General features: G+C 43.7%; 1 protein-coding gene across 5 annotated transcripts in view; it reads left to right on the top strand.

The window, feature by feature from the left end:
* The first annotated feature begins 399 nt into the window (after positions 1–399).
* Positions 400–19952, top strand: part of LOC135261526 (histone-lysine N-methyltransferase 2A-like) — a 34706-nt gene continuing 15153 nt past the window's right edge. For 2 of the 5 annotated variants that reach the window (XM_064347932.1, XM_064347934.1), the window contains exons 1-17: positions 400–752; positions 4933–5014; positions 6243–9194; positions 9546–9748; positions 10103–10201; positions 11173–11329; positions 11599–11833; positions 12659–12720; positions 12854–13111; positions 14248–14354; positions 15281–15697; positions 16243–16356; positions 17072–17218; positions 17317–17409; positions 18271–18388; positions 18910–19023; positions 19602–19786. In XM_064347932.1, coding sequence (XP_064204002.1) covers positions 450–752; positions 4933–5014; positions 6243–9194; positions 9546–9748; positions 10103–10201; positions 11173–11329; positions 11599–11833; positions 12659–12720; positions 12854–13111; positions 14248–14354; positions 15281–15697; positions 16243–16356; positions 17072–17218; positions 17317–17409; positions 18271–18388; positions 18910–19023; positions 19602–19786 — 5646 coding nt within the window. In that variant the 5' untranslated portion in view covers positions 400–449. The remainder of the gene's footprint in view (positions 753–4932; positions 5015–6242; positions 9195–9545; positions 9749–10102; positions 10202–11172; positions 11330–11598; positions 11834–12658; positions 12721–12853; positions 13112–14247; positions 14355–15280; positions 15698–16242; positions 16357–17071; positions 17219–17316; positions 17410–18270; positions 18389–18909; positions 19024–19601; positions 19787–19952) is intronic. The other 3 variants (XM_064347933.1, XM_064347935.1, XM_064347936.1) reach the window with 3 other exon arrangements.

Below are 19952 nucleotides of genomic sequence, written 5' to 3' on the forward strand. Positions count from 1 at the left end.
ATCCTCGACTTGGAATGCATTCTCCTGTATTAGAATAGCAAGGTCATCACGTATTTTCACAGGCTTGTATTGCACAGAGATTGCCTAACCAGCTATGGCGTATGACTAATGTCCATCCATTTTATGACAAGTTCGTTGGATCTACGCAGTTGCTGCGCAATTCATAGAGAACATCGTTTTATTCATAAACAGTAGACACAGTAATTAAACCCTGTTCGAAACAGTAAAGCTCCATATATAACTTAAAATAGAGCTGCATAATATTGAGCTTGTTTGTGGATTTTTATTTTTATTCTATTTCAGGTAATATTTCCAAACGTTAAGCTTTTCTAATTTTACCCGCGAAAAGACTCATTTTCCCAGAAAGCTCTTGGTTTCTCCTCCCTATCTCGCGCCTTTCCCTCTCGTCTCGCCCCCAAGCTCTATCGTTGTTGTTGTTGAGGTTGATAATGGCGGCAGTGGGATGCGGGTCAGTTGCAGCGACTGCTGTCGGTGGTCCAAGCATTACAGTTTCGGTTCGGGGTCGCTTTCCGGGTCGACCATGGACGTCTCGTAGCCGATTGCGTTCGGAGAAACGTTTGCAGATCGGTCGGTTACGGACCGAAGATGAAGAAACTGCAACTGGAGGCCCGAGGCCCACAGGCGTTGGACTTACGCTTAATGAGGATCCGACACTCTTGCGCTTACTCGGGATGGTGGAGAAGCACAAGCACCAGGCAGAGGCCGGCTACAGTTCCAGTGGCAGTGAGGAGGTTAGCATTAACGGCACCCATTTTCTTGAATGATATTGCCACTCTGTAATGCAAACGTTGTTTAAACCCGTTCGATGGCGAACGTTATATTGCAAACTAACTACGTTTTGATGTACTTGGTTGGAATTACCTGAATATTTTCGCTTGCTAGCTTGCCTGCTAACCTTATCTGTAAACGCGATAGCAAGCGTTGTGTAGCTAGCGCTGGGGCGAGCGAAAATGTTTTTCATTAGAACTCCAGCTTGTCGAACGTAATCTATACGTTTGTGGATTTTTGGTTTCCTGTTTATATTTATGCACATCACATTACTGTGCCCACAGATTTGCATAGTATAGCTGCCTATTGTCGGGCTTAATTAAATCATTGGGTATCTTATTTTGGTTTGCTTGCTAAACGGGTAACTAGTTAGCTCACTGCTAGCTAACTAAAATGCTATGTGATGAAGTGACACTGACTCTGACGAGGGGCGGGGCCAACCAAAGATACATCCTAAGTAAATTAGTAACGTTAACTAGCATATGAACGAAATGCATTTTAATCTGACCTAACTGGCTGGATACCTTAATACACTGAGTGCCAGTCTGAGTTGGTTAGATTTGTCCTGTCTTTGGTGTCTCACCTTACTTGTGAAACATGCTGCTTGTTTATGCATTTGCCAACCTAGGAGTTTACTTGTTAAAGAGGGAAAATGCAATCGGGAATGGGTGTAGCATGGGTGTGTGAGTTATCATGCTGTGCATGTACTTTCAGAATGGTAGTTGATTCATTTAGCTAGCTACCTAAGTTGTGTTTGTGGGCACGCAACGCTGCATATTTAATGCTGCTATTTGTGAATATCTATCATGTAAGTTTAATTAAATGGGTTTAGCTAGCTATATTATATTAAGCAAGTGAACCAAATTAAATTAGCTGTTTGAATCGCATAATAAAACATTTTATCAGTATTTAACTTAACGCATCAATAAGTTTTTTAAGTTTGTGCTGTTTGAAGCGCCTTCGTCACTTTCCTAGCAACAGGTAGCTAGGGAGTAACACAGTCTAAACAAATGAAGCGCACCAAGATGGCGCCCCTCATTAATTTTTGTAAGTTAGGATAGGAGAAACCATAACTTGTCATTTATTTTGCTTAGCTAAATTTACTGAAATTATGAACACTAAATAGATATGTTTGATTTGGCAATGTCCATTGTAAATATTGTATACTGTGTTTGATGCTTTGGTAAGGTTGTGTGTAACGTTACTGAAGTACGTTGGTAGGCTGTTGAGACAATGTGTATTTAGCGAGCAAGCTTTGTGGCCACTGACGTTCCGCGTTCCGTCAGCATCATTAGAACATATTAATTTAAAGTTGTAGAGCGAATTTAATATATTTTCAATAGGATTTGTCCGAATGTCAAGTACTGGTAGCTAGCTAACGCCGGCTAGGTTTTATGACAAGGATAATGACTTGGGCGTGTTTTGTGGTCCTGGCAAAAATGGACTTCACCAAACTCTTGGCATTAGATGGGCATCGCCTGTTATGATCGAATTTCAATTACCACTGTTGGTCTTCCCGGTCGTAGATAAATTTCGGGTGTTAAATAGCTATGTATTGCTGTATTTGCGCGGGCTCATGCAGGCATTGTTCAGCAGTAAGTGTAGCTGAAGTAACCATAACACCCAAACGGATTTTGCACAGTTCGATTAACGTGTTATCTATAATCTTTTAAAATCGTGTAAAATCTTTCTTTGTGTTCTGTTAACTTTTTACATTACTTCCTGCTGAAGACCATTGTCTGCAAGCCACAAAGACCTTACGTCTTTGGGGTTTTTGATTGCAAATCAGTTTCATTATATTATGGAGTACTGACATTAATCGATTCCTTGTGACTCGTACACCAGTGTAATCTGTAACTTTTTTTCGACGAAAGTAGCAGTATTTACGAGATTGGAAAGGTTACTGAATAATTTGTAAATATTGAGTGTTTAGTCACTTTAACTTAGGTCTGAATGTGTGCCCACCTATTTGGACAAGATTCATTTGATGAATCCGATGAGAACTGCAACTAGCAAAATGTTTTTGATTCTGTGGACTGAATGTTGGTTACTTACAAATGATGCTTGAAGAGTGCCTATGGAATGAGCTCTGGCATTTCTTATTTCCTCTGTGTGCAAGTAGCTGATCTTGAAATTTCTGGGGTTATGCTTCCAGTGTCACTAGCGTGTACCAAAAAGTTACGAACTTGCATGGGAAATACTTATTTTTGTTACTAATGTAGGTTGGAACCATCCAAAACCATCATTACTGCATACTACATGACAAACATAAATTACCTTAACATGGTACTGATGACCAGTTACCCAAGGTGCCTGCCTTAAAACAAACACATATGGGTTGTGATAAGAACTGGGATATGTTTGTATCGATGTGTATATGAGATCTGTTGTGTTAATCTAAAGTTAGCCCAGAATGATATTTTAGGTCAGTGTGCCTTTGTCAGCATGGGTTGAATTTTCAGTCACAGGTTGCAGGGGGAATTTTAAATTCATCGTCATGTAGTCATTTCCTAGAAATTTAAAGGAGTTATGAATGTTTCTTTTTTGATTAAGCTGGCATCGAATGACCCATTGTGATATATCTCAGTGCAGGTTTACTGGGCATCATTGTATCCAGCGAGGAAAGCAATATTAAAGTTGATGCATTCCTTTAGCCAAACAGTAGTTGTGACAAGGTGGTTGGAGTGTATGATAGAAGAGCCAGTGCTTGCTTTGAGCTTTGTTTTGGTTAGTTCTTGGATCAAGCATATCATATTTATTTGAATTTAAATGTATAGAATCTAATTTTGTCAAGACCTCACGAGGCCTGAAAACTGCAAAAACTTCTATTTGTATTTAATATAATTTCAGAATTTGAAACATTTGAAACATTGTGAAATGATTATTACATTCATTTAGAGTATGCATCTCATCTTTAAACGTTTTAATAAGTGATAGCAAACATTATTGTACTTTGTTTCAAAGTTACTATTCAGTATTATATTATGTAGTTGTTTACATTGTCTTACTCATAACCTTCAATTAAATGGTATTCTTCGAGAAAAGTGGCAAAATTGGGTAGTTTCTGGTTGTTGTCATGCAAGCCCTTGGCGAGATGAATATTAGGGTACTTTCTGGGAAGTTGTTTTCCTGTAATATGCCACAGCCTGAAACATGAATTGTCCTTTTACAGCTTCCCAATTTGTTCTAAGCTTTGTTGTTAAATGGCCGACACATCAACTCCATGTTTGGTTCACTGATCACCACTCATACAGACAGGGCAGTCACTGCTGGTTGAAACTCATACTTATGAGTTTACACATCTTTTATCACATTTATTTTTATCATTCTTCTGTCAGTCCTCACTTTTAGGCATTTATATACACCCATTGGACTTCATTTGCTTTAAGTCCACTGCTACAATATTCTGCTATTCGAAAGTATTGTTAGTTACTTATACATATTTGTCTAGCTCACCTGTCCATGTTTTATGGATGCAAAAACAGTATCATTATCTACAGATTAACTTCCTGAGAAGGAATCATGTAAGTCTAGCTCTAGACTAGAATGGGAAAATGGGACTGGGCCTGTGGTTGCCCATAGTGTCACCAAGGGATAAAATGTTTCAGCTGGCTGGGTGTCCCAGTTTCATCCCTTGTGCATTTCCTCTGGTGGATGAAGCATTTCTGCCTTCTGTAGATGAAATGTTTTCCTCTGATGCAATGCCTGTGTGCTTAGCTGGTGGTCTGTAGTGTGAAAAGTGGTGGCTGGCAGCATACACATCACAGTGAAATGTGTGCTTTTCTTCTACGCCCTCCTGAATTAATGGAACGTGTTTGAGCAATGAGATGGGCCTACAAACCTGGATGGGGATCGCAAATTAGGAGGCAATATAGGGACTGGATAAAAAATTGGATTAAAAAGAGAAATTTGTCTTATAGGTAACATTATGTATGCCAAAATAAATTTTGAAGAAAAGAAAAGGCCTGAGGATTGTTGTGGAGAATTGTCAGGGAAAAAATAGTAGGTCCATGGTTGCGTAATGCCATAAAGCTGGCATCATGTGAACGTCAGCCCTGAGTGGAACCCTGGCAAGTGTTGCAATGCTGTGCAAGTCCTGGGACTGTTGAGCCTGTAGCTAAGAAGTCTGCTTGTGTCTTTCAGGGAGAAGACTTCAAAGGCTTTGAAGTACAGAATGAAGGCAACAGAACAGATTCCCTACGTTCAGGAAATAATTCCTCCAAAAGTAAGTACATCATCTTGGGAGAGATTCGCCTTGTGAAAATTAATCTCTTAAGCAAGTTTCAGATCAGTGTTTGAATAAATGGATGCGTTGAAAGTAACTCAGAAAAGTGCTAAATGTAAAACCTCAATTTAATGAAGGAGAAATGCTCAACTCTGTGTTGAATCTTCCTTATAAGTAGCTTGAAGCAGCTTGGTAGTTTAGCTGTCAAAGTCCAGAATACCATTTTCTTGTCATTTTTTCCTTGGCACACACTGATATGGGAAATAACAAGTAAAATGACCAAATCTTTAATTTAGCTTTCTGCTGATGTTCCAGGTATTTTCGAAATTAATCCAGTAAGAAGGATCAAAGACATATTTCTACTTCAGGGTTGACAAACTGATTCTGTTCCACTTTTTTATGATAATGTAGTACACTATTTTTAAAATACGAAGTTCATTTAAATGTATTCATTACATTTACTCATACTCATGATCCAAATATTATAGAAATGGAACATTATGATATAGCTGGATATTAATATCAGGGATTGAAGTTACATCCAAGCAAACTGATAAATGTAATGGATTGTGTTTAGTCAGTTCTCAATGTTAAATATTTAAAAACATTTACAAAATATGCAGGTTTCTACTTATTCTTACTTTCTATAAGTTTTGCAGCCAAATATTAGTCTATTGTCAGATATTATCGCCCATGCAATTTTCATTCTTATTTCCTTTTTGTCGCAATAAATCAGCAGCATTTTGTCAGAATGGTGCATTTGTTTTATCCCTTAGGCTTTTATTAAATTATTTGGTAAAGTGTTGATTGTAGCCAAGGAGTCAAGGACTAAATCCTATGACAAGCAGTCAGTGTACATTTGCCATTTATGTCTGGTAAAAATGGAAAATATGAAAATAATTGGTTAATAATTAGAAAGGTCGATAGCATGTTAAAGTATGAAAACCATTAAAATCTTTGGAAACTCTCGGTGACTATGCTATATGGGACATAACATATGACAACGAAAGGTATTTTACACACATACAGATTGTATTAAATGCAAAGTGTTGAGGAGAAGACGGGGGGGAGATGGAAGGTTGTGCAAGTGGAAGATATGAAATTATCTGATTTTATCTACCAAAGCAGATAAACTCAACTATACATGTTATAATAATACTACTGAACTGTAAGAAACTGTAAATTCACAAAAGTTGGTATTACATTTTTGGACCCATTTTGTTTTCAGGTTACCCCCTCAATATTGAATCACAGAAACGGGTTGAAGAGGGGTCTCATCCAGAATCAGATCAAACAGAATTGGTCCCTGCATCACCATTTCTGAAAAAAGGCTCTAAACCCTCTCAGGAACCTAGGCAGACACCAGTTGCTGCTAAACCTTTGAAGAATGACATCAAAAGTTCTAAAAATAACCCAAAAAAACTTGGTACATCCTTGACTCGGGGTACAGGAAAAACTGCAGCAAAATCCACAATTACTGTCAAACTAGTTGCCAAAAAGACAGTCAAGAAGAAAGCAGTGTCTGGTCAGAAACCATTGAAGAACGTGAAGTTGCCAGGGCTCAAGTTCCTCTCCAAAGGCAAGAAATTGCAAACTCCAAAGGCCTCCAGTGCCCAAGTGAAGTTAAAGAAACAGAAGCAACTTGGTGAGCTAGAAACTCTTGTAAAAGGGGCTCATGGTAAAAGAGGAGCCACAGCTACAAGTAAAGGAAAGAGCTTTGCTGACAAGGCAATGGAAGCCAGCAATGGAAGGAATGAGGTGAAACTCAAGGTTTCAGAGGGTCAGAGGGTGGATGTGAAAAAATCTTTGGGGAAATCTCAGCTTGTCCCTAAAAGAGGGACACCTAAAAGAAAATTTGGACAAAAGGATTCAGAGGCAAGTGCTGGAGTCAACAAGGCAACAGGGCAGACAAATGATAAAAAAGCCAACCAGAATTATGAAGCTGATGGAAGTTCTATGGAAGAATCGGAAAGCCTTGTTAAAGAGGAAAGTACAGCTGACCTGTTGTCCGAGGGAGAAAGGGAAGTAGACTCAACTTTGGAGATTAGTAGCAGAAAGGGCAATCAGAAGGGGAGGTGGCAGAGAAATCAAAACCAACATGCCTCGAACATTCCACATACAGAGTCAGAAAAGCTTTCAGGAACGAAGAGCCTGGCCTTTGAAAGCAAGAATCAAGATCTCGGTATCCCAGGTTTAAAATTAAAAAGAGTGAGGAACCCCAAAGCTGTGCTTGCCAGTTCAGCCAGAGCTCGACCCACTGGTCAGGACTTGAAAGGGTTGACGTGTAAGAAACAAAGCAAATTTGTGTGGACCCTAACAGTGGTAAAGGGCAAGGGGAAAGTACTCAAAAGGCAAGAGTCTAGTAAAATGACACAGAAGAGGAAAGCTGAAGAGATGATTACGGATGAAAACACAGCTGGTTGCCCAGCAGCTGGACCACGCAAATGTTCCCAGAAGCAGCAGAAAACATTTAAGAGAAGAGGAAAGACCAAAGAGGAGCTTAGTTTGAGAAAGATGATGGAAGCACATTCAGAGGATGCAGCCCCATCAAACATTTTTTGTGGAAAAGATGTTGTACCACCACTGAAGCTGAAGGTTGTCTCCTCACAAAGCAAACAAAAGGGTTTGCAGCAGTCACTTGTGATCCGTCAGAATGATCGTGACATCAGTGAACATGAACCTCTTGGAAATGCCAGCAAAGTTCCAGGAGACCCATCTAGATTGTCTGATTTAAATGGCTCACCATCTCATAAATTGGAGATCAGGTCTCCCCTAATCCCCTCACCGAAGGCCGGCTTTAAGCCACATATTCCACAGAAAGGAAGGGTTCAGAACGTCTGTGATGCTGAACACGCTACAGTTCAGTCACAGAAATGTCCTGGAGTGCATTTTGCCTCTAGTTCACAGCAGCTAACTGATGAAGCTAGAGTTTCAAAGGACTTGTCTTCACCAAAGGAGGATGAGAGGCAGAAACGTGAGGGCACGGATTCTATTGAATCGGCAACATCTGAAGCTGTGACAAATAAAAAAGGTGACAATGGACAGGAGATGAAAATTGAGGTAACTGAAGAGGGAGATTGCTCCGAGTTGCCCGAACAGCCAAAGCGGCGAATCAGAAAGCCATTCAAACAGAAGAGACGCAAATCACTATTTGGGTATCGAAGGAAGCCAGAAGAGCTGCCTGTACGACCAAACCACGGGCCAAAGCGATATAGGCGTAAGTTTGTCACTTTCGTTTATGAACCGATCCCAGATGCGTCTGAAGGAGGAGTGATGGCAGAGGAATCACAGTCTACCTCCACGGACTGCCAGCAAAGTGCAGTCCAAGACTCCCCTTCGGCTATGGCCGTGAGCGGCAGGTCCTCCAGAGTCATCAAGACACCAAAAAGGTTCATGGATGATGAAGATATGTCCTTGCTTCCATCTAGAATGCCTCAGAAAAAAAGTCCCCTTAGCTTGCATCCTCGGTCATTGAGTAAAACGGAAGATGGTTCTCTGGAAGACATGTTTTCTTTTTTGGACGATGAAGACTATCTTGAGGAACCCATCTTTAAATCTGAAGACATCGATGTGTCCCAAACCATGGAGACCTACTGTGATCCAGGGCCTGAAGCTGAAAGCCAAACTTCACTTAGCCTATCTGGAAAGCGGAAAACCCCTTTGCGAGAGCCCAATTTTAAGTGGCGAGTGTTGGAGGATCCTGAAGAGGAGGCATATGCACAACAAAGTATGAAGCAACTGTCCTTCAAAGACGTAATGTCCTCAGACTCCACAACTGTCTCTGCTATGCCCCTGAAGAAGGTTCCCAAGCTTAGCCAGCCCTCGGCACTAAACATCTATGAGAAACTTAAGAAGCTGACCTCGTGTGCGAACCGGAAGAAGAAGGTCAAGGAAGGCGTTGGCAGAAAATTTGGGTCCTCTGCATATGCTAAGAAAACAGGATGGGGTGTACAAGGAAGGGGGCCCCATGATCCCTATCTGACTCCATCGTTCTCACGCACAAAGAAGAGAAAGAAAACCAAACTTAAGATAGAGGACCTTAATTCCCCCGGAGTAGTGCGGAAAGTGGCGGTGCATGTCCGTTCCAATCCTCAGGGGCCAGAATATGGGAAGGAGATGGTGGAGGGAGAGACAGCCGATGGAAATTCATGCTCCTTCAAGCCGGCAGACACGATTAAACGTAAGGATTTCTGCATAGAATTTGCCCCTTTCAGTTTACTAAGTAGGATGTGTCCAAGCTGTGTTTGGTCAACAGATTGATGCACACTTTCCTCAGAGCTCACTACAAATTAATGTTGATACTTCACCTCTTCCTAAGCTTATATTTGTTTCTTCATTTTGAATTCACGAGTCTGCAGTTTTTCTTAAAAAAAAAAAAAAAAAAAAAAAATATATATATATATATTTAAATGCAGCTGTATCATGAAAAATAACAGCATGTTTGGTATTTCTTAGATTTTCTTCGATTTACAGCCATTACCTGCCTCCTAAAAGCACAACATCTGTCTTAAGACATGTATTTCTACCCTAGGAGAAGATTACTCTCTGAACCTTGGTTATGGAGAGCCAATACAGGACCAGATAGAGCACCGGGAGCAGGTAGTGGTAGAGGAAAAGGGGACCACACACAGAATCTCCCTTTCTTGTGCCAACAAGAAGATGTTCCACTTACTGAAGAGAGCCAAGGTTCAACTAATCAAGATTGACCAGCAGAAACAGTTGAAGACCTCCCAGGTGAAAACCATTAACAACATGCATTTATGACTCTGCTCTTGAACTGAAGTTTAATTGAATTTTGTGTTATGTTGTGCAACACCATTGTAGTGTTACTGTTTTTCTTAGTATATCCACAAACCTTGAGGGTCTCTGGTCCACACTTCATTTTAATGTTCTCCATTTAACGGTTCACACTTGCTATATTGGTTGTGTAGCCTATGAGTTCATGAGTTTCTATTGTCCTTTAAACATGGGCAGTATGACTGTATGTGGTGCTTGAGCATATATGCAGTGGATTCTCATTCTTGGAGTCTGAAGTCAGCAACTGTAAGTCACGTGTTAATAAAATGACTGGTCATAAATCTTCCTCAGCTCCTGTCTGGGTCTGTTAGTGTGGGATCCCAAGATAGGGGTTCACTCAAGTTGAAGAGGAGGAGAGTGGTCCGGACATCAAAGAATTATTCTCCTCAGGTAAAGGCCACAACACAATACCCAGTAGCATCCATATATTCTGTGTACACAGGTCTTAAGTTGAACTTTCACAGGAGAGAAAATCTTAACTAATGGAAATTATGGTGCACTTTGTGTAAAAATAAATGACAGATTAAAGTTTTATTTGATGTTGAATGACATCAAATAGCAATGTAGCAGGTTGAAATTTAATTTCTTATTGCTACTATTCCCCAGATTCCTGTCTTCTAATTATACACTATATGGCCAAAAGTATGTGGACCCCTGACATCCAATATCTCGTCCAAAATTATGGGCATTGATATGGAGTTAGTCCACCCTTTGCTGCTATAACAACCTCCACTCTTCTGGGAAGGCTTTATACTAGATGTTGGAGAATTGCTGCAGGGATTTGCTTCCATTCAGCCGGAAGAGCATTGAGGTTCGGCACTGATTGGGCAATTAGACCTATCTCGCAGTTGGCTTTCCAATTGATCCCATAGGTTTTGGATGGGGTTGAGGTCAGGACTTGAACTTGATTGTGCTGGCCAGTCAAGTTCTTTCACACCATTCTCGACAAAACCATTTCTATATGGATCTCGCTGTGTGCCCAGGTGCATTGCCATGCTGAAACAGTTTAGGGCCTTCCCCACAACTTTAGGGGTTTCTAAGAATCATCTAGAATGTGATTGTATGCTGTAGCATTAAGATTTGCCTTCACTGGAACTAAGGGGGCGAGCCCAAACCATGGAAAACAGCCCCAGACCAAAGGGGTGTCATGATACTTTTGGTCATATAGTGTAGCTTCTTATTCACAGATAAAATAAATGTTTGCAATTTCACATTACTTCAAATCTATTAGCACAATGCTCCTTGTATCCTGTGTTGTGCTTTTATACATGGATTTCATATTCACAGTGTGTTTTTCATTTGGTTGTGGTTTGTCTGCTTTTCCCTTCTGTTTCTCAATACCCTCGCGTTCCCCGCCATAGGAACGGCCCCTGGGTGGCCCTCGGATCAAGCACGTTTGCCGGGCAGCAGCTGTGGCCCTGGGCCAGCCCCGCGCCATGGTGCCCGATGATATCCCCAGACTCAGCGCCCTGCCACTCCATGAGAGAGCGGGCATCACCCCCTCACCAGCTTTAGAAGGTAATGTTTTGCCCCTCATCTGTTTGTTTGCCTAATTATGTGGACCTTAGAGGGCAATTCTACAGGACACAAAGCTCTTTGCTTTTTTTTTTGGGTTGATTGATGGATCTCATTGTCAGCTTGGTGGTTAGCAGTGATGAATGACATGCTGGTGTTAATATCAGGAAAACCCTATCCTCAAGATTGAACAAAATGTTCTTTATGAAGGTTGTTTCTGTGTCTCAGCCAATCTGTGCTCTCTCCTGACCTGCCTCTCTCCCCCCTGCCAGACCTGGGGTCCCCCTCAGAACCGGAGAGCCCCACCTTGCACGAGCACAGAACCCCGAAGGTCAGGAAGGTGGGTGCGGCCAGCCGGAATCAGGGCGACTACGGGCCGTCGGGCCTGAGGTCTCGCAGGTGCGGCAGGTGCAAGGGCTGCCTCCACGAGGAGGACTGCGGCGAGTGCATCCACTGCCTGGACAAGCCCAAGTTCGGGGGACCCAACACCAAGCGCCAATGCTGCGTGTAAGTGTTACTGAGTTTCACCCGTACACTCTAATCTCAACCATGTCTGCACCCTGGCTGTAAGCCTGGTCCGTTTATCTAAAGCTGGTACCCGCTGCTATTAAATTAGGTTTTAAGCCATGGTTGTTTAGAAATAATCTGTGCTGTGTCATCACATAGAAATAATGAGAGGTCTATCAGCTTCAGGGGAATAAATCCTCTAAAAGCCCCTGCTCTATGGGGTGAGGCCCACTGGGCATTCACCCTACATACTTTGGAATCATTTGGACTGAATGAGGGGTAATAACAGCACAGAAACCTTACTGAAAGTCAGTGGCAGCATATCCTTATGAATTATTTGAGTGAGTGTGCTCTGTTTGAATGAGTTTCATCTACAAGCTATACATGTTGCATCAGTGAGTGGCTGGCTGCCTTGCCAAATACAGTGGTTATGGTCAGCTTTCTTCTGCAGTGCCTATGGACTGCATGTTTCGTTTGCATTTTAATATAGCGTGTGTTTTTATTTCCCATTTTGGATATCAATTGAAATTGGGTAGAATATATATTCTCTGCATAGCTGAGTGCTATTATGTGTAATTATTTGAGCCAGTCTCAAATAATGTTACACCTATAATTTCCTATTTACAACACAAGAAGACAAAGTGTGAAATTTAAACTGAAATACTTCATTAAAACTGAACATTGAACTGTAAAAGCAAAAAAAAAAAAAGTGATCACTTGGTCTTCAGATTTTTCATCAACATGCTATGGGCATATTTTGAGAAGTCTTCTGTATCCATAGAATTTGGTGGACACCAGTTTGAATTTCTGTCTGTCCCCCTCTAGGTACAAGAAGTGTGCTAAGATCGAAGAGCGAAAGGCGAGGCGCATGGGCTACAAGCCCAAGGGTACGTCCGTGTGCTTTTACACTGTCCGTCCACAAGATGTCAGTGTGACTCTGAAAAATGGCGCGCAGTTTGAGCCCCCCAAAGCGTTAACGAGGCCCACTTAATTACTTGAGCCGGTCCCGTTTGCCCACAGCCTACGTGAAGCGGCGGCGACTGTCGGCCGGGGCTTGCCACTCCAGCAACGACGAAGGCGAGGGGGCCGAGGGGACGGAGCGGCCGGCGTCGGCGCCCCCTGCTGACGAAGAGAGCCCCACGCTGCGGAAACAGCCCCGGCGCGGCGTGAAGCCACGCTCCTACTGCGACCTGCTGGACTCCGACTCGGACCCGGACGCCCCGGCGGGATCCAGCTCCGCCTCCCTGGCCAAGAGGAGGGCCACTACCTCACGTAGGGGTGGGCACCAAGGACTAAAAATCTTTTCCTGACATTTTCAGGCCATTAGGACAATACCCATATATTATATATATATCACTGTTTTGTTGTTGTTTTTTTTTCGCCCATTTTTTAATTGTTGTGCTTGTGTTCCATTCCAGAAGGTAGTTGACTCGATCAAAAACATGACACGAGACATAAGAATCTAAAGGAACAGTCTTTTTTTGTGTGTTGCATCACAACAGCATGTGCAAATAAATCACACGAAAATTGAATAGATTTTGTGCCTTTCCTGTGTTTATGGCTGTGGCAGATTTACTGGGTTGTCGTTTTTAATAGTCATGTTGCTTTAATGCTCAGTGCAGCTTGACAGAGTTTCATTGCATGGAAATAATTTGAATAAAACACTATTGAGGCGCATCTCATTTGCTGCACATAATCGTAGTGTCACCAGTGTAGCTGTTCCAGCTCTTGTGGGAGCATTGGTCAGTATTTTACTGGAAAACGGGCTTGCCAGCATCTTCCAATGCTGACCAACAGCATGTGGATTTGCGGCACGAACACAACTCTGTGCTGTTCGCAAAGTTAGTCAATAGTGTGGCAGTAGCTGATGAGTTCTGTGCAGGCTGAAGATGAATTTGCATACACACACAGTAACACCACTTACATCTGAGGTGCCTGAACTCAGCATATCACCACATGCATGAAATCCTTAGCCATATTGCATGCAAAATTCATCAGGCAAAAAGCAGAAAGGATGCATCACCTACCCCTAGCCATGCAGTGAGGGTAGAGCAGAGAGGAGGGGAAGAGATGGCGGTTTGGGGACTCCTGAAAAGATTGAGTGCTGGAGGTAGAACAGGACCGAGTGAAGAGGCAGTCCAAGGGCAGAAAAAGTCATTTTAATTTATTTCTCTCGTCACCTTCACTACCATCATCATCACCACCACCCTTTTAGTGTTTTAGTGTTTGGCTGTCTGAAGCACAGCAGAAAAACACACACGGTTGGCTCTGCTTCAGTATTGGTATCAGTTTGAATGGGGGCGGTGCTTTGGAAGGCAGTGGCTTTGCTAAGACAGACAGTGCTGTGGTTTCTGACAGGAGAGCGGAGTGAGTCTTCGTCACGCCATTGTTTCTCCCCTGTCCACCCCCCCCAGACTGGGCCTCCCCCGACGACGAGCCGGACGACGCCTCGGGAGAAGGAGCGCGGCAGCGCCGGCCCGGCCAGCACAGGGGTCCTCCAGGGCGCCGCCGAGCCGAAAAGGTGATTGTCCCACGGGTGTGGCGGTCGAGCCGAGCGTGCCTCACACGTAACCTTTCCCTTCGCCCGCACGGCCGTGGGCAGCTCCAGAACACCAGAGAAACGCTCGTCCTTACGTTGACCTGTAATTTCTACCTAGGAAAAACAGCTGTAATTTACATGCAAGTGGGTGCTTCTCACCCTCAGATCCTTTTTTAAAAATATTTTGATTAAAACAAATTATTTATTGAAAATCCTAGTCTAGTCATTGAAAGTTGGACGCTTGGTTCTCGATTACTGGGGCTGCTTCACCCGGCGTTTTCGATATTAACTGCATGTCCTAACACTTGATTCTGACTTCTAGGGGGATAATAAGCCTGCTGGATCGGCACAGCCTCCTTCCTCTCCTTCTCTCTTTTCGCTCTGCTGAAACTCTTCAGGGTTCCCACGGCTCACCCAAAACCCCAAAGCCGCTTGATTTTTAATTTGGCGAATCAAAGCTTGTGAAAGCTCGGATTTTGCACATAGCTCTTGAAAATGCTGTGCAGTTGGTGCAGTGCATTTAATTGAACAATGATGTACCTGTTCCTAGTCCCAGAGTACAATATGAATTTTGAATGTTGCAAATTCGATGGAATCTGCATTGTTTTCCACACCGTGCAGTTTCCTTGATCTATAGAATCAGGATTTCCAATCTAAAATAAGTTCTGTTAATTCTTGAAGCCTTATCAGATCAAGCAGAGGCAGGAGTCTTCACAGTTTGACCCTAAAGGCCCTGGGGAGGCCCTGGGGAAGCCTTGAGTGTGGGAACCCTGGTCCCTCCTCCTCCTCTTCCTCTCCTGGTGGTGACTGGTGGTGGGAGCCGCTGTCCCCTCTGTGAAGCGTGCGGTGTGTGTGGCTGCTTGCTGCGGTTGTGGTGTAACGCTGGTGCTTTTTTGCTTTGGCTTCAGCAGTCCCCCCCCACACAGGCACAGCAGGACCGGGACCGCGCCGACGCCCCTCCTGACCCCACGGGGTCCGCCTTCGCGCTCGCGGAGCGGCTGCTCCTGGGCGCGGAGCAGTCGCCCCCGCGGCCCCCACCAGACGACCCAGCAGCAGAACGGGCCCCGGAGGCCCCGCCGACGGAGCAAACGCGGGGAGGTGGTGAGACGGAATTGCCGGTGGACGAAGAGGACGAGGAGGAGGAGGAGGACGAAGAAGAGAAGGGCAAAGGGGACGGTGCCCATACTGATCCCCACTTTCTCCTTGATTCCCAGAGCCCCCTGGAGCAAACGCCTCCCAGCATCCTGGCCGCGCTGGCCAACGGGTTCACCCAGCGGGAGAGGGAGCCGTCCGAGCCGTCGCACAAGATCCGCGTCGACTTCAAGGTTTGTCAGGGAAAGTCCTGTTACTGTTCCTTACAGCTTGTAACAAATTAAAATGAGCAATTGCAGCATCTGATACTGGTCACTGTTGCGCAATACAATTATTATGGATTTCGTCATGACCTAATTTGGCAGCCATATATGATTGTGTGATCCAACCAATATGTTCTATGGGTGACTATGTGTGATACATGTTGGGCTTCATCAGAGGCGATGTACTGCAACCCAGCCAAGTTTCATGATTTTTAGAGAAACTGTCTGGATGTTATAGCCTTTCATCTTAAGATTCAAGAGAAAAATGTGAATAGTAGCAATAGCATGCCTACACACCTTTGATGCTTAACTCCCTAATCACTTGCAAAAATTTTGTGGTAAAATATGTATATTGTCTCACCCAGTCTGTTGTATTCTCTGGGTGATATCAGATAAACTCGGACATAGTTCCCAGTTTTTTAATGAACAGTATTGCTGGAAAAAGTATTGCAGTAAGTCTAGTGACTGGACGAGTCCTGATAAGTGTGTGTGTGTGTTCTGTCCTTGTTCCTCAGGAGGACTGTAGCCTCCAAAATGTCTGGCTGATGGGGGGCCTCAGTATCCTCACCTCCACCCCCATCATCCCCCAGCAGGTCTGTCTGCTCTGCGCCAGCAAAGGACAGCACCAGGTACCGTCCCTCCCAAACCCCCTTCCACCCCCCCTTTCCCCTTTCTCCTGTGTGTAGGAAAATACAAAGGTTGACCAGATCACTGTGAAGTATTTGCAATTAAACCGAAAGAGATTGGGTTGCAGCATTGCCTGGTGGCGCATGGACTGCAGTACGGACAAAACCCAGTGCAGCTGTTCTCACTCTGCTGCCATATCAGCCCAGTGTTTTATTTCCTCGCTTTATGTTTCTCTGTAATGACCCGCACACCGAGGGGAACTGAACACTGCAGTGCTACTGCTTTTTACCTTGTTGTTTCCTCCATCCTGAGGTGTTAACAGAAGTGCAACTGAAGTGTGAATATGCGGGCTTCTTTAAAAAATGGGAGAATCCGTATGCTTCTTAATAATGCTACATTTTCCTACTTGAACCTGCTATGGTATCTGATTTTGTGCATTGACTACTGATTTTGGTTATGACCCTGAAGCCTTGCAGTCAGCACTGATCTTTGCCGAAACCTGCGCTTGTGTTTCTCTGGATAAGAGCTTCAGCTGAATGTTGAGCGCTAAACACAAAAATACGATGGTCAGGGTTAAAGTGAACCATGGGATATATCTCACAGATATATTTCTGTTTCTAAATCGCTTTGGTTTCATTGGCCGAAATTATGGTAGGGTAGTGATGTTGCACGACTGTCTGTGCAGTTTCTCTTATTAATCTTTTATCCTTTTTGTAGATGCTCTACTGTCAGGTCTGCTGCGAGCCCTTCCATTGGTTCTGCCTGGACCCAGGAGAGCGCCCCCTAGAGGAGAACAAGGAGAACTGGTGCTGCCGCCGCTGCAAGTTCTGTCACGTGTGCGGCCGCAAGAGCAAGCTCTCAAAGGTATGGGCGTTCATCTGTACAGGAAACCGAAGAAGAGCCATGCTTGCGTAGCTCATCTGCTTACCCTGATGCGCTGCTTTTTCTCTTGTTAACATCAGTCTCTGTTGGAGTGTGGGAGATGCCAGAATAGCTATCACATTGCCTGTCTGGGACCAAACTATCCCAAACTCAGCAAATGTAAAACTACTTGGGTAAGTTTTTTTTTTTTTTGTTGTTGGTGTGGAAAACATGAAATATTATAGAATACATGAAATATTAACCTGTATTTACTTGCCAACATTTATGGAAACTGTTTTTTGTATCCTGTATGATTTTAGATATTAAAAGCATGTAATAAACGTTTTATCCAGAGGATTGTGTGAAGGTGGCAAAAGATGAACAGAGAAAAGCTTTAGGAAGTTAAGAATTGGTAGTATTCTTGACCTAGGTCTTGCATACACTTTCCAAATACATGTGTAGATTCAAATTGTAATTTCTGACCACCGTTTTCCTTAAAGTAGCATCACTGAGGATTTTTATTGCCCCGGCCACCATATGATTCAGTACATTTCTTAATCTAGATTCCACCTGGTGATATTTGAATTGTTTATGTTTAATGTTACATGCAAATCATAAATTATTCAGATAAATGCCACACTGTACCAGCGTGCACGATATAAATATGTAATGCTTCACAATATGGTAAATCATGCATAAAGGCCTCAGAGGTTTGAGAACCTATTACATTCTGCATATGCTTTTCTATTGTATATTAACTACTTACCTTTCTAATGAGCGCAAGAAACCCCTTATTAAGGCAAGTGATTAATGTAATGGAGTGAAACGAGATGGCATAAGTTTGTAGATCCCAAATTGGGCAGAGGTCTTGGGATTGTTTAAAGGAAGGTTATGTTTAAACAAGCGGCTTCCCTTTTGTGAATGCGTGCGCAGTTCTATTGTCATTGCATTTGGTTGGAAGACGGTTTGAATATATATATAGGATATAACAGGTACAGTCTGCAGTATAGAGTCTGCAGGAAGCGAGGCCGTTCATGTGTCTGTTGGTCCGGCAGGTGTGCATGTCGTGCATCCGCTGTAAGGGGTGCGAGGGGACCCCGGGGAAGAGCTTCGATACGGACTGGGACCATGAGCGGAGCCTCTGCCCCGACTGCAGCACGCTCCATGACCAGGGTACGAGCCCCCGGAGATCAGCTTCGTGTGACTCGCTCAGTACAGTGCACAATACAAGTTTATTCATGAATGAACATTATGGAGAAAACCTATCCGTTTATGCAATGCCTGTTTATTGACTGTTTATTATGTTTATTTTTTATAGATTCAGAATTTGTACGTAGTGAGGCAAGTAGCTGAATGGATGAAACTGCATTTTAAAGAATATGACTCAGCTCCTACCTTTTAAATAATGCATGCAGTTATCTGTGGTTTGTCTTCTTCATTATTTATACCTTCTTTAACAGTAAGCATGAGTGCGCTGATGAGAGCAGTAATGAGAAAGCAGTGGTGTGTTATATACATACACCTACATGTGCATCTAAATTTATTGAAATGATTAAGGGTGATTGTATTGAACAGCAGTGTGGGAGTTTTGAGCAGTTCAGAGCTTCTGCTTGTGACTGAACAGACACACTGCAGTTAACACTGGTTTTATCGCTCATGGTTTATGGTCTCCACTGATTGGGATCTCTGTGCAGGTAACTTCTGCCCCATCTGCTTCAAGTGCTACGAGGACAACGACTACGACAGTCAGATGATCCAGTGCTCGCAGTGCAACCACTGGGTCCATGCCAAGTGTGAGGGACTGTCGGGTGAGTGGGGACCTGTCTCTCATTTCACTACCCTGTGACACGGTGCTGTTTGTGTGCTCTCAGGGCCTCTGTAGGCAGATACATGCCTGTGTTTCTGTCTTATTCTCTGCTTTTGTGGCTTGAGTTTCAAAAGAGATCTGAAGCCAAGCTGACCTGCTGATAATCAGACCCAGACCCAAACTGATGAGTGTATGCACTCTCCAATAGTGAGAAAGTAGAGCGGAGACTTGTCCTTGTGATTCCAGTGCTAGTTTGTACTTGGTAGGATTGTTGTTTGCTGAACAGGTTACTCTACAGGGTTGGAGTCCTGATCTATGTGGTCACTTCTGGCGCTACGATCTTTACTTCACTCCAGTGTGTTTCTTTTGCACCTCTGCACCTTGAACTAATGCACTTGTTGTACGTCGCTCTGGATAAGAGCGTCTGCTAAATGCCTGTACTGTAATGTAATGTAATGTTCATGCTCTGCTCATTGTGTAGTTGGCAATTCCTCCCTGTCGGGGGAGAGTCGGAATGACGCTTATTTTCTCTCTGTCCCTCGTTGTTCCGGGTCGCTGTGTGTGACGCGCGGGCTGCAGACGACCTGTACGAGATCCTGTCCAACCTGCCGGAGAGCGTGGTGTACACGTGCATGCCCTGCAGCAGGACCCAGCCCAGCGCCTGGAGGGAGGTGCTGCAGGAGGAGCTGAGGACAGGGCTGGAGAAGGTGCTGACCAGCCTGCTCAACTCCACCCTCACCCAGGACCTGGCCCAGTGCAGCGAGGTGAGGAGGCCCGCAGCCGCACGCTGTCACACTCATTCAGCCACACACACACACACACACACACATACACTCGCCTGCACACATACACACACACAACATACACACACATACACGCATGCATGCACACACACACACATGAATGCACACACTCACACACATACATGCA

This window comes from Anguilla rostrata, chromosome 8, assembly GCF_018555375.3.
Source record: "Anguilla rostrata isolate EN2019 chromosome 8, ASM1855537v3, whole genome shotgun sequence".
Taxonomy (NCBI): Eukaryota; Metazoa; Chordata; class Actinopteri; order Anguilliformes; family Anguillidae; genus Anguilla; species Anguilla rostrata.